We start from the raw sequence: 25,913 nt of genomic DNA, 5'->3' as shown, positions 1-25,913 counted from the left end.
GTAATACAAAGATATAAGGATGTTCGCAGGAAGGGATTAGGTGTAAAATTATAGGTTTCAGAGTAACAGCCGTGTTAGTCTGTATTCGCAAAAAGAAAAGGAGTACTTGTGGCACCTTAGAGACTAACCAATTTATTCGAGCATAAGCTTTCGTGAGCTACAGCTCACTTCATCGGATGCATACTGTGGAAAGTGTAGAAGATCTTTTTATATACACACAAAGCATGAAAAAATACCTCATCCCACCCCACTCTCCTGCTGGTAATAGCTTATCTAAAGTGATCACTCTCCTTACAATGTGTATGATAATCAAGGTGGGCCATTTCCAGCACAAATCCAGGGTTTAACAAGAACGTCTGAGGAGCGGTAGGAAAAAACAAGGGGAAATAGGTTACCTTGCATAATGACTTAGCCACTCCCAGTCTCTATTCAAGCCTAAGTTAATTGTATCAAATTTGCAAATGAATTCCAATTCAACTGGTCCAGTCCACACAAGAGATCCACTTCCTGGACACTACAGTGCTAATAAACAGTGGTCACATCAACACCACCATATACCGGAAACCTACTGACCGCTGTTCCTACCTACATGCCTCCAGCTTTCACCCTGACCACACCACACGATCCATCATCTACAGCCAAGCTCTGTGATACAACCGCATTTGCTTCAACCCCTCAGACAGAGACAAACACCTACAAGAGCTCTATCAAGCATTCTTACAACTACAGTACCCACCTGCGGAAGTGAAGAAACAGATTGATAGAGCCAGAAGAGTTCCCAGAAGTCTCCTACTACAGGACAGGCCTAACAAAGAAAATAACAGAACACCACTAGCCGTCACCTTCAGCCCCCAACTAAAACCCCTCCAACGCATTATTAAGGATCTGCAACCTATCCTGAAGGATGACCCAACACTCTCACAAATCTTGGGAGACAGGCCAGTCCTTGCCTACAGACAGCCCCCCAACCTGAAGCAAATACTCACCAGCAACCACATGCCACACAACAGAACCACTAATCCAGGAACCTATCCTTGCAACAAAGCCCATTGCCAACTGTGCCCACGTATCTATTCAGGGGACACCATCACAGGGCCTAATAACATCAGCCACACTATCAGAGGCTCGTTCACCTGCACATCCACCAATGTGATATATGCCATCATGTGCCAGCAATGCTCCTCTGCCATGTACATTGGTCAAACTGGACAGTCTCTACGTAAAAGAATAAATGGACACAAATCAGATGTCAAGAATTATAACATTCATAAACCAGTCGGAGAACACTTCAATCTCTCTGGTCACGCGATTACAGACATGAAAGTTGTGATATTACAACAAAAAAACTTCAAATCCAGACTCCAGCGAGAAACTGTTGAATTGGAATTCATTTGCAAATTGGATACAATTAACTTAGGCTTGAATAGAGACTGGGAGTGGCTAAGTCATTATGCAAGGTAACCTATTTCCCCTTGTTTTTTCCTACCCCTCCTCAGACGTTCTTGTTAAACCCTGGATTTGTGCTGGAAATGGCCCACCTTGATTATCATACACATTGTAAGGAGAGTGATCACTTTAGATAAGCTATTACCAGCAGGAGAGTGGGGTGGGATGAGGTATTTTTTCATGCTTTGTGTGTATATAAAAAGATCTTCTACACTTTCCACAGTATGCATCCGATGAAGTGAGCTGTAGCTCACGAAAGCTTATGCTCAAATAAATTGGTTAGTCTCTAAGGTACCACAAGTACTCCTTTTCTTTTTGTAAAATTATAGTAAGAAAATATTGCAGACTCCCTCAAATTGTTAATTATTAATATAATTTTTAAGCTGCACTTTATACTAATTAGTCTCTCTCTCTCCCCCCCCCCCCTCTCTCCACCCTCCAAGAAAACACCTTCCATTCTTCTGCTTCCCTCTGTTAGCACAGGAATGTTTGTTCCACTGGAAATTGAAAGAATTAGGAGTTTTAAACTACATTAGGGCTGTCAAGCGATTAAAAAAATTAATCGCGATTAATCACACTGTTAATAATAGAATACCATTTATTTAAATATTTTTGGATGTTTTCTGCATTTTCAAATATATTGATTTCAATTACAATACAATACAAAGTGTACAGTGCTCACTTTATATTTATTTTTATTACAAATATTTGCACTGTAAAAAACCAAAGAAATAGTATTTTTCAGTTCACCTAATACAAGTACTATAGTGCAATCTCTTTATCACGAAAGTTAAACTTACAAGTGTAGAATTATGTACAAAAAAATAGCTGCATTCAATTCAAAAATAAAACAATGTAAAACTTTAGAGCCTACAAGTCCATTCAGTCCTATTTCTTGTTCAGCCAATCGCTCAGACAAACAAGTTTGTTTACATTTGCAGGCGATAATGCTGCCCACTTCTTGTTTACAATCCATCTGAAATTGAGACCAGACGTTCGCATGGCACTGTTGTAGCCGGCGTTGCAAGATATTTATGTGCTAGATGCCCTAAAGTTTCATATGTTCCTTCATGCTTCAACCACCATTCCAGAGGACATGCTTCCATACTTATAATGGGTTCTGCTCAATAACGATCCAAAGCAGTTTTGATCAACACATGTTCATTTTCATAATCTGAATCAGATGCCACCAGCTGAAGGTTGATTTTCTTTTTTGGTGGTTCGGGTTCTGTAGTTTCCACATTGGAGTGTTGCTCATTTAAGACTTCTGAAAGCATGCTCCACACCTTGTCCCTCTCAGATTTTGGAAGGCACTTCACATTCTTAAACATTAGGTTGAGCTCTGTAGCTATCTTCAGAAATCTCACATTGGTACCTTCTTTGCGCTTTTTCAGATTTGCTGAAAAAAGATGTGCTGGGTCATCATCTGAGACTGCTGTAAAATGAAATATATGTCAGAATGTGGGTAAAACAGAGCTAGATACGTACAATTCTCCCCTAAGTAGTTCAGTCACAAATTTGATGAACACGTTATTTTTTTAACAAGCGTCATCAGCATGGAAGCAGGTCCTTTGGAATGGTGGCCAAAGCATAAAGGGGCATATGAATGTTTAGCATATCTGGCAAGTAAATACCTTGCTGTGCCGGCTACAAAAGTGCCATGTGAACACCTGTTCTTACTTTCAGGTGACATTGTAAATAAGAAGCGGACAGCATTATCTCCCGTAAATGTAAACAGACTTGCTTGTCTTAGCGATGGGCTGAACGAAAAGTAGGACTGAGTGGACTTGTAGGCGCTAAAGTTTTATATCGTTTTATTTTTGAATGCAGTTTTGTAACCAAAAAAATCTACATTTGTAAATTGCATTTTAAGATAGAGATTATATTACAATACTTGTATGAGGTGAATTGAAAAACACTGTTTCTTTTATTTGTCATTTTTACAGTGCAAGTATTTGTAATAAAAATAATAATATAAATTAAGCACTGTACACTTTGTATTCTGTGTTGTAATTAAAATCAATATATTTAAAAATATAGGAAAACATCCAAAATATTTAATAAATATAAATTGGTATTCTATTGTTTAATAGTACAGTTAAAACTGTGATTAATTGTGATTAATTTTTTTAATTGCGATTAATATTTTTAGTTAATCGCGTGAGTTAACTCTGATTAATCGATAGCCCTAAACTATATATTTTCTTGCAAATATAGTGCTTGAAAAGGGGCCCCATTGACAGTCCTGGAATCTGAAGTGCTCTATTTCGCCACAGAATTGATATAGTATAGATAGGAGTGCAAGCTTCTTCACACTGTTTCATCAATGTGTTTTAACTCTCACTTTGACTCTTTAAGGTTATCCAAAAAAATTGTCAGTTAGTGCCAGTTATGTTGAGTTTGTAGTATGGACTCTTCTCCACTTGAATCTGGAAAGACAAAGAGTGCGTGTTCAGAGAATTTCTCTTATTTTTTCCATTTCCCTTTACCAGATGTACTGATCCTTGATCCAGGCTCTTTAGTCTGGGACATCTACCGAGACTGCTTCTAGAGGAGTCATTTACTCTAGAATGGGGTAGTATTTTGTGCTGAGGAAGTATCTATGGAAAGGGAGTCAAGAATCCCTGAACATGCCCCTTTTTGTTTATGATGGGGCGTTAAGAAAAATAATTCTTCTTTTTAATAAATTGAACCACACGTATTTTCAGTGAATTTGAGTAAGACATACAATTGGTTGTGTTTCCAGGTTAGAGAATCAGTGATAAACCGGTTTCTAACAGCAAAGCATCATTTCCTTCTTTCTGACCTGGTAAATGAAGAGGAGGTTCCTAGTCTTGGGTAAGGGAAAAAAGTTTTTATCATATCTAAAAAATTAAAATAACTAATTTTAAACTATCCTTATTTCTAGGCTCATAATTATTTCTTTACCACAAAAGTTTAGTGTTGTACTCCCTGTTTTTTAATGTTTTAAATTTAGCATAATGCTGTATTATTCTGTAAGCACCATGCTCATCTGTGCCAAAATACACAAGTGTTTAAATAACTGCAATAAAACTGCATCATAAATGTTTTAAGGTCATATGCTATTTTCAGCAGAAGTATTCATTCACAGTAACCTTTATTTATATGCTGCCATATTACTCCAGTTTCTGATCTGACCTCAAAAGCTTAAGGAGAGTCCAGCTTAGTATGTACCTGAATGACTGACTCCAAGTAAGACCCAAATGTGGTGGCTTTGGTGGTTCAATAGTCAGCACTCTTCCCACTGAATCAGTGCTGAGCAAATGTCTCAGCATGGTGTCGGGGGGGACTGTGAGGCTGGAATTGCATTGTTTCAGATGAAACTTAAATCTGTTTATATATAATGGGAATTGGTTGAGTATCATCAATTGCTAAATCCAGTAAATTAGATTCACTTAATATTTACCATAGAAGATATCAAAATGAATTCTGCTCTTCACCTCTCCCGGGTTCTAGTAGGCTTGACTTGCTTCATTTTGCGCGCGCGCGCGTGTGTGTGTGTGTGTGTGTGTGTGTGTGTGTGGGAGGTGTTAGTAGTTCCTTGTCTTTGCTTCTAAAAGGAAAGCTATAAATATAAAAACACAATCCTGATGATTTGCAGAGTAGACATCTTCAATCCCAATGTAGTTTCTGCTGGATATTATGTTCTTTACTTCCTGTTGTATACTGGTCTGTAATTTTGCTGTGAAGTATTGAACAGCTGCTATGTTTCATCCAGATGTAGCATTACTGTGCTGATGGATGAAATAGTTCCTGTAATATGTGCATATGTGTATGTATCTGTGGGAACATATATAAAATGTATATCTGAGTATGTATGGATAAGTACATATGTATACTATATCTATATAATTTTGGTATTCTTTTAATGGCTTCCTAGAGTACGCTATGCACATCTCACTACCCTGTCCACTCCACCACTGATGTCCGCCTTGGTGCTTGTTTCATCTCCTTCCCTAAGATTATCTCACTTTCTTTGTCTGTGCTGATCCCAATGCTTGGAATGCCCTCTGCAGCCCTGTTCATTGCAACTTTCCTCATCTTCTTTAGTTCCCTCCAAAAAAGTCACTTCAGCCCTCATATCTACAAGAAATGTCCAGGGGAAAGAAAGGCAACAAAAAAACTAAACAAATAAAAAGAAATACTGTGCCATGTTAGCATTGTCCCCCACATGCTTTCTGTGTACTTCAGCCCCCTTTTAATTAAGTTACGATCCTCACATATTCTGTCATGTTTAATTTACATGATATGCTCTTTGGGGCTGGGGCCTGGTTTTTATTTACTTTGTGAGGCACCTACCAATGTTGTAATGTGCTTGAAAAACAATAATAAATAGGCATCTATGTGTGCATATATAAATATAGATACTGAGTCCTTTCTGGATGAAAGGAGGTAAAAATATAAGTTAACATAATGTTGTTATGATCTTGATCTTGGACTTAAAGTTTGAAACACAGACAAGTTAAAAAACTGATCCTGAAGAAGTTGCAGTTTAGACTTCTAACCTTTCTTGCTGCACAGTTCTAAGGCATTTTGAGAAATGAGCGAACAGATCAGAGGGAAAAGAGAATTGTGAACAGGATGTGGAGGGATAGCTTCGAGGAAAGACACAAGGAAATGCCCTGCAAATAGCATGAAATAATTTTAAAAAGTGCATTTTTGTTTACCCTGTGCTTTACATATGGCTTGACACCTTGCTGATGGGCACTTCCCATATGTCTCTCTACTTCTGCTCAAACATATTTTTTCATCTTTGAAACCTCTTCTCTTTTCTTGCCAGAATATTATATATGTATTTGTTTGCTGTTGTTTTGTGACTTTGACTTTTTGTACTATGTTTCCATGCCTCCGGTATTTCAAGTCTTTGGGCTTGTCTACGCTACCTGCCGGATCGATCCAGCAGGGGTCGATTTATCGCGTCTAGTACAAACATGGTAAATCGACCACTGAGCGCTCTCCCATCGACTCTGGTACTCCACCAGAACGCAAAGCACAAGCGGAGTTGATGGGAGAGCGTCAGCTGTCGACTTACCGCAGTGAAGACACCGCGGTAAGTAGATCTAAGTACGTTGACTTCAGCTACGTTATTCACGTAGCTGAAATTGCGTATCTTAGATTGACCCCGTGCAGTAGTGTAGGCAAGTCCTTACTCTGCATCACCAACACATAAATGACATTAACTAGCGTTTGTTTGTTTAAATCTGTTTGAGCAGATAGATAATGAATGAGATGTTCATTTCTTTGCTACTAGAAAACTTTGTTTACTGCACCATTGTGCCCTTAAGATATTATTTTGATTCAACAATATAAACCTAAGTAGTCCCATCTGCTGGCAAAACAGAGACTTGCTGCTTTTCAACAAAGAAACCATTCTTTTTGGTTCAGTACTTTCATGTTGCAGAATGAGAAATAACATTTATAGTTAATTTCCCAATTTGTTTAAAATGAAATTAGCTTGACTGATACTGATTTCCACATGATTAATACTGGTTTGTACTGAGCATTGTTAGCTAATCAGATTATATTATTAATAGATTTAAAATACGCACAATACTCTGGAACATGGGAAATATGTTAAAATATGTTTAGTGAATTTTCCAGTTTAAGAAAAGTAATTCATCTTTTTATACTGTTTTTACAAGAATAATGCACTTTCTTAGTTGCATATAATGAGAAGTTGACCTTGGCTAGCAGTTTAGGCTTTTTAAAATTGGTTCTGGAATGCTTTCTATAATTGAAATATGTTTGTACAGTTAGAATCATTAATGTATGTTTTTTCACACATCTGTTTTTATTCTTTTCCTGTTTTCTTTTTATTCTGCTTTGCCTTGTGTTATAAGTTCTGATGACCCAGGGTATGTCATGGCACATTAATTTCTGTTTCCCCTTTGTAGCCTGCAGTTTGTCGTAGATAATTCTGGGCTTTGATTTTTTTGGTGTATTACATACATTGGATAATGTCATCTAATAGGCATCTTGTTTATATAATTATAGTAGGTTAGATCCGTTCTAAAGTTTTTAAATTAATTTTATTTCATATTCTCACTTAGTTATGATATAATTCTTCGGTACGTTTTGTTAAAAATTTATAAAATACAAAATGCCATTTCTGTGCTAATAAACAATTAAACATATTTCACAATAAATGGCACCAAGAGTATGTATTTCTCTTTCTTGTAAGTGCATAGTTTTGTGTATGTGTCAAGAGAGAATTAGAACTCTGGATCCTGTGTAGAAAAGACTAAAACTCTCTCTTATGATTTCTAGTAATTTAGGACTCAGTCTTTTTAAACTGGCGGAGCCAAAGCGACCACTAAAGCCAAGAAGAAAGGAAAGGAAGAAAGTTACAGCACAGAATCTATCAGATGGAGACATAAATCTTTTAGTGAACATCATTAGAGCTTATGATATTCCAGTGAGAAAACTTGTTTTAAGGTATGAACCTTTTAAAAGGCTTCTAGTTGGAAATGTTCTTTCTCTTTCTAGTGGCTCTTTAATTCCCTTTTTAAAAATCTTTTTCATACTGGAGGCTACATTTTCAAAATCGGCTGTATAAATTGCTTCTGTGAAATTTGCATGCAAAAGGTGTGTGTTTAAATCCCTGTTTTTGGAGTACAGATGCATGTGTCAGCAAATATTTTTAACACAATTAAGTGGCCAGTTCTGAAAATTTGGCTTTCTGTGTATTAAATGCAATGATTGTTTTTATCCTCATGATACTAACACAAAGAGATACATTTACAAATTCATTGATTATGTTGTTTAATAGTATAAGTATTGCTGTTTTGCAAGTTCCTTAGAATTATGTTGTTGTCTAGCAGTGCCTGCTAAGATCACTGGTTTATTGTGCATATTAGGCTGTCTGAAAAAAAAATAATTGGAGGATAATTTGTGATTTTGAGAATATAAACAGCCAGGTAATATCAGACATGCTATCCCTAAAACACTTGTAAATATCATGTCTTTTAATTGTATCCAGTACTTATAATATATCCCTTGTACTTATATTAAATAAGATTAGATAGATTAGATGTAATAAAAGAGATTCCAAGTAGTCTTTTCTACAAACCAATAGTTATTATATGCATAGTAGAACCCCTGTGTTACAAACTAATTGGGGATTAAGTAGTTCATAAAACCAAAAAGTTCATAAAATTTATCATCTCAAAATCACAGTAGGTAAGGTGCATAAATTGTAGCATGGTGCACTTCATCTCTTTCTTCTTGTCCTTCAAACTACTGCAAAGCAATTTCCAGTACATTAAAGACATCAGAATATGAAGGGATGTCGACTTGTTCATTAATATCACTTTTGTTATGTGGTTTCCCCTGACCCCCACTTTTTAGGAAGAATGATTTGTATAGCTGGTTGTTCGTGAGATTGGTCTTGTAGAATCGAGGTTCTTTCTTTCGTATTTGCTCTTGCTTTTCTGCCTTCATGTATTCATTTTAAGCATTTAGCCAGTGGAAAGAACCGAATTTCCATTGTACTAATTTTGAAGCTCAATCCTGCCTTCAGATACAGTTGCTTAAATATCACCTCAAATTTTGTAAGAGTGCATTGTATTATTTTTCTTATTTTATGGGGCTTTTATAACAAACATACCTTTCCACTCTACACTTAATTAGTGAAAACATACACAACTCAAAACTAACTTATAAACAGTCTTTTCCTTCATAGTAATTGTAGGTTTAAGACATCCGATCCAACTAATCTGAACGTAAAACAAAAGTAAAATAATGCTTGCTCAAAAGCCTGACTGAAGAGCAAGCCTTAGATTAGGCTTCAAAACTTGAAAAAAACTCTCTCATAAACAGGAGCAATTTCCAAGTAAGACTAAATTTTTGAACCATACCAGAGCTAATTAGTGTTAGTCAGTTATTGAACATGTGGAATTGAGCCCTTCTGCTACTCTACCTACTTACCATAACTTATATGTTTTATTGGCCTTTCATAAATATTCTCACTTTGAGGAATAAGTGTAAAGTATAACTTTTTGATTATGATATCTTAAAAGTTTAAGATTTTTTATGAGAAGGAAGAGAGGATTATCTTTTAGCTAATTATCCACTTAATCAGTGTTGAATGTGCATTAAAGTGACAGTGTACATTTTGCCCTCAATATTCCAAAAAACCCTAGCTTTTTAAAAAAGAACTGTGATCTTACATTCTGCCGATCTTGAGTAGTTATTTACATTTATTGTTCAATTTTTGTATTATTATTACATTTACTTGTACAGTGTTTCTATACAACTTTTTGTGGTAAATATAGTTATATTTGCATTGGTTCATTCCACACATTAAATTGCTGTCTATATATTCATTTTTATTTATTTTCCCACAGAGGATTTGTTTAGAAGTTAAGGAATCTGTACAATTTAGAAGTTCCATTGGGATAGATCTGTTTAAACTGAGCAGCCTGCAGACCATATAAACTCCTCAGGGAAGTGAGAAAGCTGTGCCTTGTCATTCTGAGGGACACATGAATGCCTCAGGAAAGTGCCTCCAGGCAGGAAGTTCTCTTCCACTGTGGAGCTTATCTCACTACCCTTACAGCTTTCTTTTCACTGAATAAATATAGTCATGGTGTAGAGGCATAACAGGAAAATGTCAAAAATATTTTTAGAGCCAAACCAAGTTCTGTACAGCTAACTACATATTTAATGAAGTGAGGATTAATATTCAGTAGTTCTCTGAGTCCTGGTCCCTATCTGTAGTCTACTGTGAACGCATGTGACAGGAGTCAGAGAATTCTTGAAAGCAGGGTCCATGAATGTGCCTTTGCTGTCCTCTTGCGCCCGACCGAAGAGATAAAGGGCGGAGCGGACTGACTGACTCTCTCCATTTCCTTCTTATGACCAGATGGCCTGGGTCAGAACCTCCAGTGTCTGGAGCTTTGTCTTTCTTTATTCTTCAATCTGTAAATACATATATAGATGGTTCTTGTAAATAGTTTTAGGATTTTATCCTATAGTTTTTAGCTAAATTTTATAGTTCAATAGTTAAATTACTCATCCCAGGGAATTCACTAGCTCCCCTCTTTTCCCCATTATGGGACTGGACTTCAACATCTGTGCTTCTTGCAAATACTCCTTCTCAGTCAGTGATGATCATCAATGCTGACTGTACTGCCTTGGGGAAGTTCACTTTGTGGCAAAGTGCAGTATCTGCCATTCTTTCCAAACCCATGAGGGGTGGGAACTTTGCCTTACCAAGCATTCAGTGGAGAAAGCCATGAGGCCAGTCAGACCCAGGCCACGAGACCATGCTATGCTCAGCAAGGAGTGTGCCTTCTGCCACGAGGTCTGACTTAGGAGAGGGGAAATCTACTCTCAGAGATCCCGCATCGGGGTCTTGTTGGGAGGGCAGAGACCATTCCCATAAACATCCAAGCTTCAAAATCCTCTTCAAAGAAGTTAGATACAACTCTGCCTACATCAAGTTTTCCTGCACAGCTCTTGAGGATCTAGAATGCCCTAAGTCTCAGGGTCATCACATGAAGGCGTACAAGTCCAGGGCTCCATTGGTACCGGACTGCTGTCTGGTGGGAACCGTGCCTCCAGTACCAACTAAGCCTTAATGGGGACTGATGGCACCGATAAAAGGCAACCATTGAGCGCCTCAGCCACCAACAGTAGAGCTCTGCCTCACTCAACTGTGGCACAAACTGTAACAACTCTGGCTCCGTCAGTTCAAGTGGACAGGATCCCTTGCCACTCTAGTGAGAGCAAAGGCTTATACCCCTCCTGATGATACTTTTGCTCTCCTGGATCCCCAGTCTCCATCACATTAGATGTATTTTATGGGAGGAGTCTGTCTCCCATTCCATCGTCCAGCCATGGCTTCCCTCCAGGGGAGCCATCAGTACTGCTGATGAATACGGAATCAACGTTTTCTTTGTGAGGAGACTCTGAACCACCTGATGAACTGATGTTTCCTCCTCTGAGGCATAATTTCCCAGACGAGACCAGGACCTGGCTGGAATCAAGCTCCACCTCAGCACCTGCATTGGAGCTGTTGGTATGCTATGCCATGGGGACCTCCACAACCACCTTTTGACCTGTCTTACTGGCCATACTGGGGACCATGAGACCTGTACTAACCTGCAGAGTCAACAAGATCTGGTAGGGAGTCAAGCAACCCCTCCTCTCTGAGGGTACGTCTACACTACCCGCCGGATCGGTGGGTAGTTATCGATCTATCGGGGATCGAATTATCGCGTCTAATGTAGACGTGATAAATCGATCCCTGATCGTTCTGCCATCGACTCCGGTAATCCACCGCGGCAAGAGGCGGAAGCGGAGTCGACCCTGCGGCGTCCTCGCGGCGCGGTAAGTCGATCGAGGTATGTTGACTTCAGCTACGTTATTCACGTAGCTGAAGTTGTGTACCTTACATCGACCCCCCCCCCCCCAGTGTAGATCAGGCCTGAGAGGACAGTCAGAGGTTTTTTCTGACCCCATGGAAAAGGAAGGAAGTGTAGGAATAAATGGTCAGTTTTCACAGTGAAGAGAGGTAAATTGCGGGGTCCTCCAAGGACAAGTGCTGGGACCAGTGCTGTTCAACACATTCATAAATGATCTGGAAAAAAGAACAGTGAGGTGGCAATATTTGCAGATGATACAAAATTACTCAAGATAGTTAAGTCCGAAGCTGACTGCAAAGAATTACAAAGGGATCTTACAGAACTGGGTGACTGGACAACAAAATGGCAGATGGAATTCAACGTTGATAAGTGCAAAGCAATGCACATTGGAAAACACATAATCCCAACTACACATAAAAAAGATGGGGTCTAAATTAGCTGTTACCACTCAAGAAAGAGATCTTGGAGTCATCGTGGATAGTTCTCTGAAAATATCTACTCAGTGTGCACCAGCATTCAAAAAGGCTAAAAGAATGTTAGGAACCATTAGAAAAGGAATAGATAATAAGACAAAGAATATCATAATGCCACTATAGAAATACATTGCCAACATTTTGAAGTTCTGGTGGGGGGAGAAAGAGAGAGAGAATTAGGAAAAAGTACAGAAAAAGGCAACAAAAATGATTAGAGGAATGGAACAGCTTCCATATGAGGACAGATTAAAAAGACTGGGACTGTTCAGCTTGGAAAAGAGACGGCTACATGGGGATATGATGGTCTATAAAATCATGAATGGTGTGGAGAAAGTGAATGGGGAGTATTATTTATCCCTTCAATTTACACGTGAACCAGGGGTTGCCCAATGAAATTAATAGGCAGCAGGTTTAAAAACAAACATAAGGAAGTAGTTCTTCACATAATGCCCAGTCAACCTGTGGAACTTGTTTCCAGGGGATGTTGTGAGGGTCAAAACTATAACTAGGTTCAAAAAAAGAATTAGATAAATTCATGGAGGATAGGTCCATCAATTGCTATTGGCAAGATGTTCAGGGATGCAAACCCATATTCTGGGTGTCCCTAAAGCTCTGACTGCCAGAAGCTGGGATTGGACAAAAGAGGATGGATCACTTGATAGATTGCCCTGTTCTGTTCATTCCTTCTGGAGCATCTGGCATTGGCCATTGTCGGAAGACAGGATACCAGGCTAGATGGACCCCTAGTCTAACCCAGCATGGCCATTCTTATGTTCTTAAGAAGATTATGAGCTGGATCCACCAGCTCCACTGGTACCGAGAGACTGTCCTCATAATCTCCAGATGAAGCAGTTGCTCCAGTAACTTCACGTATACACCCTTTCCTGATTACCACAAGCAATTCCAGAACTGTTATGTAGGGTTGCATGTGAGCTACAGATGTCCCTTGAGGAAGTTCAGGATCCTCAGCATAAATTACTGGACATCATCCAATCCTCTGGATTCAGCTGAATAGTGCTTCCTGTTAATAAAGGCATTCTGGAACAAGTTAGAATAGTCCAGCATACCCCAGCCACTTGCCCTAAGAGGGCAGAAAATGCTATTTTGTCCCAGCCAGAGAGGTTGTATTTCTCTTTTCTCATCATGCTCTTGACTATGGTTGCTCAATCTGCCATGAAGAGATCTAGATAGCAACATCCTATATCTACTCCAGTTGACAAAGCGGGTAAAAGACTCAATTTATTGGGAAGGAAGTTCTTCACTTCTACTAGGCCTCAGTTCTGAATAGCCAGTTACCAAGTACTGATGACTAAGTATGAGTACCTGAACTATTCCAAATTCATGGACTTCATCGACAAGTTTGAACAGTAGGATAGAGCTCAACTTCAGGCTCTCCTTGAAAAAAGCCAGTTGGTTGACCGGATTGCTCTTCAATCAGCAGGGTAATGGCTACTGCCATTGTGATGTGCTGTGAATCAACTGTGCACTTTGGGGTTTCCAGGAAGGTCCAGGACACCATGGAGGACTTGGCCTTTGACAAAACTCATCTTTTTAAATGAAAAGACAGATGAGTCCTTATATACTCTAGGACCATCCTCCACTCCCTGGGAATATTTATACCTGCCCTGAAGAGAAAATTCCACAGGCAGTCATACAAGCCTAGACCAACAGCTCAATAATTTTACCATCAGTGGCCTTATGAGCTGCCCTATAAGAGGCAGAGGGTTGAGAAGTCCTGTTTCCTTGCAGCTCCGGTGGCACTATAATCAATCCAGTCCCAGCACCCAGCTAAATTATATGTTTGGAAGGTTGAGTGCTGCAAAGCAGTGATGCCACCACCTGCTGATTCCCACATACCCTCTGGGGGGGTTCCGTAGCCCTATTTTTCCACATCTGAAGTGCAATAACAGACAAGGGGGTACTAAATATCCATTCTGGCTGTGCAATTTTAATTTACCTCCCTGCCCCCTCCAAAGCCTGGGGGACCTTCAGGTGCCATTCTCGTGAGGAGATTCTAAAACAAGAAGTAGAATCCCTCTTATAGTGAGAAGCAACAGAGTCAGTACTTGTTCAGTACCAAAGAAAGAGTTTTTACTAAATGTGCTTCCTAGTACCCAAAAAGAAGGACAGCTGGAGACTAATCTTGATCTCTGCCATCTTAACTGCTTTATTCACAAACTGAAATTTTGCGTGGTCATGTTGGTATCTATAATCCCATCCCTGGAAAAGGGCTTGTGGTTTACAGCTCTCAGTGTGAAGGACATGTACTTTCACGTGAGCATTCACTCCACTCATAGACGTTTTCTCATACTCATCGTGGGCTCCAACTATTTTCAATACAGAGAGCTCCCATTCAGATTTGCTTCTGCCCCCAGGATCTTTACCAAGGTCTTTTCGGTAGCATCAGGCATCATGGTTTCATTGTCTTCCCCATCTCAAAGACTGCCTTCTCGTTGCAAAGCACATAGAGAATCCTAAGAGTCTACTTTGTCAGTGCTTCAGTTGGTCTTCCCTAGGGATCAGCATAAACTTGTAAAAGTCTGTTCTCACTCCAGTGCAGACTTTAGACTTCATCGGAGAGTCCTTAAATTCCATCACGGCAAAGGCTTATCTGCCGATGGACAAGTTCCAGGTGATAAATGACCTCACAGATCAGGTCATGAACAACCCTCAAACAACCATGAGAACTTGTCTTTGCCTCCTGGGATATATGGCTTCATGTACTTACGTGACACCGTTCACCAGACTCCATCTTTGTCTGCAAGCATGGCATCAAACAGTGTTTTCACCATGAACGCCATAGTAACTGTTCCCATCAAGGTAACATAATCTCTACTATGGTAGAAGAATCCATTGCTAGGTATGCATGGGCATTCCCTTCCTTTCCCCCTAACCAGACAGGATGATCAATACAGATACCTCCCTTTTAGGCTGGAGAGTTTACATGGACAGTTGCACAGATATATAGTCATCACCTGAGCCAGGAGGGTGGATGAGCTCGGAGCACTTTACACCGTGTTCCATAGAGGCAAAATTTCATTGTGCTTACATCCTAAGTTCACCTCCAAAGTAGCTTCGGAGTTTCACCTGAACCAGTCAATCCACTTACCTGTGTTTTTTCTGAAACTAGATGCATCTGAAGAAGAGAGGAGACTTCATTCCTTTGATGTGCAATGGACCATAGCCTTTTTCCTGCAAAGGTCAAAGCCAATCAGAAAACCTCCTAGATTGTTTATCGCTGTAGCAGAAAGAGTTCAAGGTCAATCTGTATGCTCTCAGAGAATCTCTAAATGGATCTTGTACTCTATCTTACTCTTTTAGCTGTGTAATCTTCCTCCCCTTTATGGGGTTGAGAGCTCGTTCTACAAAAGAACAAGTGACATCAATGGCATTACTTCAAGAAGTACCTCTACTTGATTTTTGTAAAGCAGCTACATAGAGTTCCTTCCACATGTTTGTGAGACATTATGGTTTAGTACAGAACTCTGCTGATGCAGCCTTTGGGATGGTAATCCTTCAATTCGCTCTGTCACCTGCATCCTCACACCCTCCTCCTACTTGAGTACTGCTCATTATCAGTCACCCACAGTGGAATAGACACAGGGACCAGCACTCGAAGGAGAAGAGAAAGTTACTTAATTCAAGATGTGTTGTCCCTATGTGTATTCCACTGCCTGCCCTCCTTCCTTTCTGCTTCAGATCCTGGTGGGATTGCTGATATAGAAGGAACTGGAGAGGTGGTTGGTCTACTCTGCCCTTTAGCTCCTCAGTTGGAGGCATGAGGAGAGTGAGGGTCCATGCGCAGACCAGTGGACACTGCTTTCAAGAATTCTCTGATTGGGCACATGGATTCCCCCAGAGGGATTACACATCTTGAAGAACCTTCGGTTACTATAAGGTAAATAACTTTCTCTTGCGTGTTCTCTGTCACAGTTATATATTTTCCTTCCTAGCAAACTTCAACAGCCATCCAGATCTTCAAGGTCCTTTAATGAGATGTTTGCAGCATCTCCATCACCTCAGAGCCCAACCCACAGCATTGATTGGGCTTTCAATCAGGTACAGTATAATATTGACATATATTGAATGGTAATTTGGTCATACGGGGTTGTTTCCCTTTCTTTTAAGCAGTAACATCGACTAGTTAGATCATGTGATCAGTGAGGTTGAAATTGAGATTAAATTTTTGATGGCAATTGGAAGCCCAAATTTAGCATTCTCAAGAGAGAGGATGGAGACCCACTGTTCTTGCTTCTGTTTTTGTTTTGATTTTATATTTGTTGCCCTTTTTAGAAGTATATAATGTCCTGATTTTTTCAAGTTTTGTGTGGTTCCTATCACACTTTTGGAAACTAGATAAATTCTTCTTTCTGGCATTTTTAAAAGATAATATTAAGGTTTTGTTATTTCTAGTTCAAGATTAATTTAACTGAAACAGATAGGGCCAGAAGTAAAGGTAAGAAGGGCCAGAATCAGAGAGAACCATGATAGTATCAACAAGTTTTGTTCTTTGATTACAGACAGTAAGACACAAATGTACATCTTTCAACAGGTTGATAGGGTCACATAATCTGTTTTAAATAGCTTGTTCAGGTAACTAGCAGCCTTTGCCTGTTGCTAAATTTCAAACCTGTCTGATAGATCCTTTTTAATTCAGGCTTAATTCTACACAAAAATCTTAAAGTGAAATTTAAGACTGGACACATATCAGTAGTTTGACTATATATTTCTTTTCAAGAATGTAAGAGTTAAAAAAAAAAATCAACACTCTAAAATGTTAGAAGCCCATGAAATGCAGAATTCTGTGTTTGTCACAGAAGTCAACAAACTAACATATCTTTCATATATTATTTTCATTTTATTACATACGTTGAAAATTGACAATTTGCAAATGTTCTGTCAAATTGTCTATTTTTATTTTCATTTTAATTGTATTTTGAAGGTTTTAGTCCATCCTTTTGTAGAAGTTTCTTTTCAGCGAACAGTCTGCAGGACAACAACAGCAGAGGGGCCAAACCCCAACTGGAATGAGGAACTTGAACTTCCATTTAGGTATGAGTAAATGAAAACAAGTTAATGTTCACAGTATGTCCTTGAGTAACATTCTTGTTTGAGTGTGTAAATGAATGTAACATTCAATATAGTACAGTTTTGCTGTAATAAGGAATATTTTATTTTGATAGAGCTCCTAATGGTGACTACAGCACCACAAGTTTGCAGTCAGTGAAGGATGAAGTGTTCATTAACATTTTTGATGAAGTACTCTATGATGTCTTAGAGGTGAGCTTGGCATCTGAAAGACCATTTTTACATTTATGTCAATGTCTTTGGTATTAAAAATATCACTGAATATTATGGCTGGTTCTCTTGAGTATAGGAAAAATAATCACAAGAGTAATCAACGAGATATATATGTAAATTATAGTAGAATAGAACACTAGTCTTATGAATGACCAGTTATTCGAACCAGTTTTCCTGACGAGAGGGAAAAATTTCATGACAAAAGTGACGTTAATGACGAACAAGTCGACATCCATTCACATTCCGATGCCTTCAGTGCATTTGAAATTGCTTTGAAGTGGTTTGAAGGGTGAGAAGAAAGCAACGTGCTGCACCATGATGCAACCTATACATCGAACCTATTATAATTTTAAGGTGATCGATTGTATGAACTTTTTGATTTTTATGATATCCATCCCCAGTTAGTTCATAAAATAGGGGTTCTACTGTAAGTCTGTATCATGAACTTTCACTGTTACATCCTTCATCCTCCCATGTTCCTTTCCTTTTCCCATCGTTGTCATTCCTAGCTATATTATGTCCAATCTAGATTGTAAGATCCCTGTTCCATTGTATTGGCACCCAACCCGAACATAGCAGTGCTGTGTAAAGTCCAGGTACTCAGCCTGTTTTGTGCTTCCTAAGGTTTGAGCTTGTGTGTGTAGTCAGTAATATGTGCTGACTTCAGTGACAAAAAATGAGGATTTTACTGCTTTTTAATCCTGGTAGGAGTGTAGAGCCAACATAGCTAATGGAGAGTAAACTGGATTTTATTTCTTCTTGTTCATTATCAGAATTGTTTGCTAAATTCCAATTCCAAGTTATACTTGTCCAAACCCATGGAAGGGGATGGATTCCCCACATCTGTTGCTTTGTTGTTTGATTTTTTGTGTGCGTGTTTTGTCAGATTCTAGATTGCAAGGTCTTTGGGGCAGGATCTATGTCTTTCTATTTGTTTCGCATTGTGCCTATCATTTTTAGGTACTAGATAAATAATAACAAATAATAGTAGTAATTAAGATGGAATTTTTAAAAGCTCTCACAGCAGTGGCCTAACTCTGCTTCTACATAAGTCAGTGAGAGCTTTACTGTTGAATTCAATGGGAATGGAATTATGCCAGTGCTCAGCACTTTTGAAAAATCTCAGCAAAAAATATTAAATGCACAAATGTCACAGAGGGAAGAATTTGGTCTGCAAAACTTCTATTGCAGGGGGTGAAGAACGAGAAGAAAGGATCCCAGCTTGACTTTCAGATCCCAGGCTGAATTTGCAGAGCTGGCATTTGGGAAAATACCATCTTTTTACTTGTATATTGATTGTTTGATATGGAAATCATTGAACAACAACAGGAACCCATACGTTAGCTCAATATAGATGTATTAAGAACTAATGTAATAGTGTCCTTGGTGGGTTAGGTTGCCTAGTGGTTAGCGCACCAAAAGTCCCCCTTCTAAGTCTTTCAGTCCTGGTTCTTCTTTACTCAGAGGCATGGTGAGGAGTACAGGTGCCTCGAGTCCCTCCTGTAGTGGAGGCAGTGGTAGGGGAGCCTGGGCCCACCCACTCCACCAGGCTCCAACACAGGGCTCTAGGAGAGCCAACAGTATCTGGCCCCCCGAAGGTGCCCTCTGAGTTACCCTCCCTGGGTCATTTTGTACCACTGCTTTTCTCTCCCAGCTTTCAGCCCCAGATAAGATGGACAGAAAAATGAAAGGTAGCCATACCATCAGTGCCAACCAGCCTCAGCATATAGTCTCACATCCCTGAGGGAGACTTCTCTCGTACCCTTGTCAGGAGCTTTCGGGGTAGGTCTGTCGTCCTCTCCAGCCATTCCCCTTCTGAGCTGGGTTCCTCCCTTTTCAATCCTATCTTAAGTTGGAGCATGCTCTTCAGGGTTGGAGGGACAGGGCTACTTGGGCCCAATACTGTCCTTTAAACCCTTCCAGCCCAATGTGGGGTTTGCATACACCATTACAGCTAGATTTTCACCTTTGAAGTAGGCCTGGGCATTTAAATGTCGACGTCACTGGATGAGCACACACAAATTGGGTGCATGGAGATAGCTAATTATACATCTCTGTTTAATATACAGCACTTATGCCTGGTTTTGTATAAGCAAAAATGTGTTCTTCTATAGAAGTTGGAAATCAAGGCCAAAATTAACATGCTTGATCTTCAGTTAAAAAAGTATGCATGCACTCGAGGTGGATGTAGCCTCCTGATTCAATAGGGGCACTATACTAAACTCTTCTTGGACATGATTTTGAATTGTAGTTGAGGGGGGACTGGCCAGCGGCAGCAGTGCCTCTGCCTTGGCACTGCAACCCTAATTCTATCCTAGTGCAGAGGGGCAGCCCTGGGAAGAGGGGTGTTTAGAGTGAGTTCACCCTGCACTCTCACATCAATGGCAGCTCTTGTCCTGCGGAGTTGGACCAGGCTTTCCAGCTCCATGTATTGTGACCTGGTGCACAAGGTCACAGTGCCACTCAGGTTTGGCCCAACTGTCAAGCGGGGAAGCTGGGTCAAATTTGAGTCCATGACATTGCTACTTGGCACATGAGGTCACAACACCACTCAGGTTCGGCCCGACCATCAGCGGGGAGGCTGGGTCATACTAGAATGAGTGGTGTTGCAACTTAGCACACGAGGTCACAACACCATTCAAGTTTGGTACTCCTAGTTTCATTATTTCTGTAAGTGCTGATGAACCCGGGGACCCAGGCTAAACCTTCCTTGGCATGCACGCTTTGCCAACACAGTTGTGTGTGTGTACACAGATCTGTATCTCCTTTGTACCCATTCATCCTGATATCCACCTACAAGTCTTTTATAGGCAAACACAGAGCTAGTTATTTGTCTGTCTAGACAAGCGTAAATCTGTGATTTTTGCATCTAAGGGAACATGAATGCACAATTCCACAAAGCAACATCTCTTGTCATCTCCTCTACCCATTTTTCTGTTTTATTATTCACATATCTTATCAACTGGTCAGTCCAGAAAGCTTTTTTAATACTAATTGAATCTTTTTCATTACAGGACTGGGGCTTAATGTGCTTTGCTTAGGCAACCCCTTAAAGTTAATAGAGCTCTGTGCAGGCACAGCGGTCCTCTTGCACAGAGCTCATTGCAAGTCTAGGGCCCTAGAACATTAGCTCATTGTAGCAATGGCCATTCCTTCTTTTGTGTTTGCACAGTGTCTATCACATTTGGATGCTTCAAGAAACAAATTATTATTATTATAGTTTAACCAGTATTTGTAACAAATTTCATTAAAAATTCATTAATAACTTGACTAAGCCATTGAGAAAGTTTAAGACGGTTAAAGGGAATGAAATCTGCTTGTAAATTTGTGTACACTATATTGTTGATATAATGTATATTTTGCAATTTTTTTTTCTAGGATGATCGTGAAAGAGGAAGTGGTATCTATACTCGTGTTGAGAGACATTGGCTGGGATGTGTTCGGATTCCATTTTCTACCATATACTTTCAAACAAAGGTAAGTATCAGTAAAGTGGAGTATGAATTATAAGTTTGGAAGATACCTGTAGTGGAATATCTGATCTATCTCCTGTAATTTTGACAACATTGATGTCATTACCTCTTAACTATACCTGTTATATAGGAGTCTTGTCTTGCATTTAATATGTCCAGGGAGCTACCATGTAAGTCCTGACCAGACAGTATTACAACTGTGTCAATCCTATGTCAACAAACAAGGCAGAGCAAGAGCATCCCCTCTCTGTTCATCTGTGAGATTGGTATATGCAGAATCAGGTTACTCAGTAGCTCTACACTTACCAAGCATTCAGAAAAACCCAGCAGACTATCTCAGCAGGAAGTGCATGTCAATCACAAATGGACTCTCAAAGATTCCATCTTCCTACAAATCTTACTCAAGTGGGACTTCCCACTGCAGATCTCTGTGCTACCAGCATGAACAAGAACTACCAACTGTTTTGCTTCATTGGAGGGATGAGTCTGGGTTTCCTTTTGGATGCATTCATGAATTCTTGGAAGAGGGACCTGATATATGATTTTTTGCTATACCCCAGAGCCTCAAAAAAGTGAGAGAAAACAAAACCTTACTAATACTGATAGCAACAGTATTGGGTTTGACAGTTTTGGTACTTGAAGCTGATGTGCCTGTCAACACAGCCTCCAGTCACTCTTCCAAACCTTTTAGGCAGGTCCTTCACGTGGATCCTTCATCCCTGCATCAGACAGCATGGATGTTAGCTGGCTTAGCATTATGAATAGAAGTTGCTCCTCTGAAGTGCATTCTAGTTTAAATCAGGAAGGCCTTCTACAAGGCTGACATATAGATCTAAGTAAAGATTTTTATTATCTGGACTGCTCAACATGACTTACCACCAGAGACCTCTATTTCTAGTATTCTGGACTATCCTACTAACCTTGAAGTCAGGGTTCCCAATCAGCTCTTTAGGGTTCACTTAATTATGATGTCAGCCTATCACTCTCTGATTCAGTTTCACATTATATTCTCACACCCAACAATAACTACATTCCTGAAAGGTCTGGTCTATGTTTTTTGCCCCAGTTACGGATATTAACATCATCCTGCTGGCCATAATGGAACCCCCATTAGAGCCTTTAGCAGCTTGCACCCGATACTACCTTTCTATTGAGATATAATTTTGGGTAGTTATTATCTCTGCTTGGAGGGTGAGCAAGATCCAAGTGTTGAGTGCAGGACTTCCTTAGACTACATTCCATAAGGATAAAGTAACTCTCAGACCTTACCCCAAGTTCTTACCTAGAGTGATTTCAGACTTTCACCTCATGAGTCCATTCATCTTTTTCCCCTAAACCTCGTTCAGATACTGGGAGGCCAGACTTCACGCACTTGGTGTGTTGAGGGTACTGTTTTACTACTTCCACAGAACAAACCCCTTTTTCAAGTCACTCAGACTTTTTGTAGGCTTTGGGGACAGGTCTAGAGGACTGGCCATTTCAAGCCAGAGTCTCTCAAAATGGGTGTCTAATTGCATAAAGATTTTCTGTGAGATAACTAAATTACTACCCTCATATTAGAGCACTGTCAGCCAGTGCCAAAGTTATCACTTCTGCATGCTTCAAGAATGTTCCTGTGATCAGAGATTTACAGGGTAGCTACATGGAGATTAGTGTACATGTTTACATATGACTACTCTCTGGTTTGGGCTGCTAGATCTGATGGTACAGCAGTGCTGAAGCCTTGGGTCTGATAGGACTTCTGGCAGCCACTTTCTTGGAGAGATGACTGCTAACCAATCATCTAGAGTGTGATTGCAATAGACAAATACACAAAGTAGAAAGAAAGTTATTTACAGTTTCTGTGACTCTTTAAAATGTTTTATTCCTGTGAATCCCATGACCTGCCTTCCTTCCCTGCTACTCCAGAGTCCTTTAGCTTTGGAATTCTGTAATGGCAAAGGAACTAAGGGACATTTGGGTCTGCTTTGTCCTTTATGCCCTCAGGTGTGTGCAGTGAAAGAACATTCAGGGTTCAGGTGGGACCCAGTGGACACTAATATCCAAAAGAATCTTATCTCGTGCACATGGGGTGCATGTGCACTTTGAGTGGGGTTCACATGAACTAAACATCTAGAAGAACCACAGTTACTGTAAAGGAAGTAACTGGTCTTTTGAGATGTCAGATTTTTGTCGTAAACATTTTAGATACTGGTATTTCACATGAAACATACATATTTTTATAGAAATGTAGGACTGAAGGGACCTCGGTAAGTCATCTAGTCCAATCCCCTGCATTGAGGAAGGACTAAATATTATCTAGACCCTCCCTGACGTGTTTTTGTGTTCTTTAAAACCTCTAATGATGTAGATTCCACAACCTTCCTAGGTAGTTTTTTCCCGTGCTTAACCACACCTTACAGTGAGAAGTTTTTCCTAATGTCTGACCTAAATCTCCCTTACTGCAATTTAAGCCCATTACTTCTTTTCCTGTCATCAGTGGGTAAGAAGAACAATTTATCACCCTCCTCTATAACAACCTTTTACGTACTTGAAGACTGTTATCATGTCCCCCTCAGTCTTCTCTTCTCCAGACTGAACAAACCCAGTTTTTTCAGTCTTCCCTCGTAGGTGATGTTTTCTAGACCTTTAATCATTTTTGTTGTTGTTCTTCTCTGGACTTTCTCCTCTTTGTTCACATCTTTTCCAAAGTAGTGCTCAGAACTATTACAGTACTCCAGTTGAGGCCTTATCAGTTCTGAGTAGAGTGTAAGAATTACTTCTCCTGTCTTGCCTACAATATTCCTGCTAATACATCCCAGAATGATGTTTGCTTTTTTTTGCAACAGTGTTACGTTGTTCACTTTTATTTAGTTTGTGGTTCACTATAACCCCAGATCTTTTTCTGCAGTACTCTGGCTAAGTAGTCATTTCCCATTTTGTATTTTGATTATTCCTTCCTAAGTATAGTACTTTTCATTTGTCTCTTATTGAATTTCATCCTATTTGATTCAGACCATTTCTCCAGCTTGTCAATATAATTTTGAATTCTAATCCTATCCTCCAAAGTTTATGCACCTCCCTCCCAGCTTGGTGTCATTTGCAAACTTAAAGTATACTTTCTATACCATTATCCAAATAACTTATGAAGATATTGAATAGAACCAGATTCAGGACAGATCCCTGCAAGACCCCACTCGATATGCTTGATATGCAAGACCCCAACTTGATTGTGAACCATCGATAACTACTCTCTGAGTATGGTTTTCCAGTCAGTTGTGCACCCTCCTTATAGTAGGTTCATTTAGGCTATATTTTTCTAGTTTGTTTATGAGAAACAGTATGTGAAACAGTATCAAAAGCTTTACTAAAGTTGAGATATATCACATCTACTGCTTCCCCCAATCCACAAGGGTTGTTACCCAATCAAAGAAGGATATTAAATTGGTTTGACATAATTTGTTCTTGATAAATCAGTGTTGACTGTTACTTATTTTCATCTAGGTGCTTACCAATTGATTATTTGATTGTTTGCTCCTTTGTCTTTGTAGGCACTTGAAGTTAAACTGACTGGTCTGTAATTCTTAGGGTTGTTCTTATTCCTATTTTTATAGATAGGTACTATATTTGCCTTTTTCCAGTCCTCAAGTATCTCTCCCATCCTCCACATATTCTCAAAGATAATCTCTAATGACTCTGAGATCTCTTTAGCCAGTTCCTTAAGTATTCTAGGATGTATTTCGTCAGGCCCTGCTGACTTGAAGATATCTAATATTTCTAAGTAATTCTTAACTTGTTATTTTCTTGTTTTAACCTTAGATTCAACTCCATTTAAAGTGATGTTCACTATGTTAGGGATAGTCTACACTAGCGCTTTAACATGCCTTGTGTGGTCACGGCACAGCGCTGAGAGAGAGCTCTCCTAGCACTCTAAAAAAAACCACTTCCATGAGGGGGGTAGCTCCCAGGTGTTTTTTCACACCCCTGAGTGAGAAAGTTGCAGCACTGTAAATTGCCAGTGTAGACAAGCCCTAAGTCATCTAGTCAATGCTAACTTTTTTTGGTGAAAACTGAAACGTTTAACACTTCAGCCATTGTTGCTTTTTCTGTTATTGTCTTTCCCACCTTGTTGAATAATGGGCCTACTCTTGCCTTGTTATAGAATGATAGACTTTTTAAGGTCAGAAGGGACCATTATGATTATCTGGTCTGACCTCCTGCACAACGCAGGCCACAGAATCTCACCCACCCACTCCTGTAACAAACCCCTAACTTATGTCTGAGCTATTGAAGTCCTCAAATCGTGGTTTAAAGACTTCAAGGTGCAGAGAATCCTCCAGCAAGTGACCCGTGCCCGACGCTGCAGAGGAAGGTGAAAAACCCCCAGGGTCTCTGCCAATCTGCCCTGGAGGAAAATTCTTTCCCAACCCCAATATGGCGATCAGCTAAACCCTGAGCATGTGGGCAAGACTCACCAGCCAGATCCCCAGGAAAGAATTCTCTGTAGTAACTCAGATCCCACCCCATCTAACATTGCATCACAGGCCATTGGGCATATTTACCGCTAATAGTCAAAGATCAATTAATTGCCAGAATAAGGCTATCCCATCATACCATCTCCTCCATAAACTTACCAAGCTTAGTCTTGATGCCAGATGTGTCTTTTTTCCCCACTACTCCCCTTGGAAGGCTGTTCCAGAACTTCAGTCCTCTGATGGTTAGAAACCTTGGTCTAATTTCAAGTCTAAACTTCCTGGTGGCCAGTTTATATCCATTTGTTCTTGTGTCCACATTGGTACTGAGCTTAAATAATTCCTCTCCCTCCCTGGTATTTATCCCTCTGATATATCTGT

At 39.7% G+C, this 25,913-nt stretch overlaps 1 protein-coding gene across 6 annotated transcripts in view; it reads left to right on the top strand.

The window, feature by feature from the left end:
* CC2D2A (coiled-coil and C2 domain containing 2A) overlaps positions 1 to 25,913 on the top strand; it is a 139,412-nt gene that overhangs the window by 80,059 nt on the left and 33,440 nt on the right. For all 6 annotated transcript variants that reach the window (XM_043544631.1, XM_037898033.2, XM_043544630.1 and 3 more), the window contains 6 exons: positions 4,193 to 4,284; positions 7,735 to 7,902; positions 16,261 to 16,366; positions 17,250 to 17,359; positions 17,491 to 17,587; positions 20,987 to 21,085. In XM_043544631.1, the coding sequence (XP_043400566.1) occupies positions 4,193 to 4,284; positions 7,735 to 7,902; positions 16,261 to 16,366; positions 17,250 to 17,359; positions 17,491 to 17,587; positions 20,987 to 21,085 (672 nt within the window). The remainder of the gene's footprint in view (positions 1 to 4,192; positions 4,285 to 7,734; positions 7,903 to 16,260; positions 16,367 to 17,249; positions 17,360 to 17,490; positions 17,588 to 20,986; positions 21,086 to 25,913) is intronic.

This window comes from Chelonia mydas, chromosome 4, assembly GCF_015237465.2.
Source record: "Chelonia mydas isolate rCheMyd1 chromosome 4, rCheMyd1.pri.v2, whole genome shotgun sequence".
NCBI classification, from domain to species: domain Eukaryota; kingdom Metazoa; phylum Chordata; order Testudines; family Cheloniidae; genus Chelonia; species Chelonia mydas.
The sequence above is the reverse complement of the archived record's forward strand: the minus strand, read 5'-3'. Positions and strand labels throughout refer to the sequence as shown.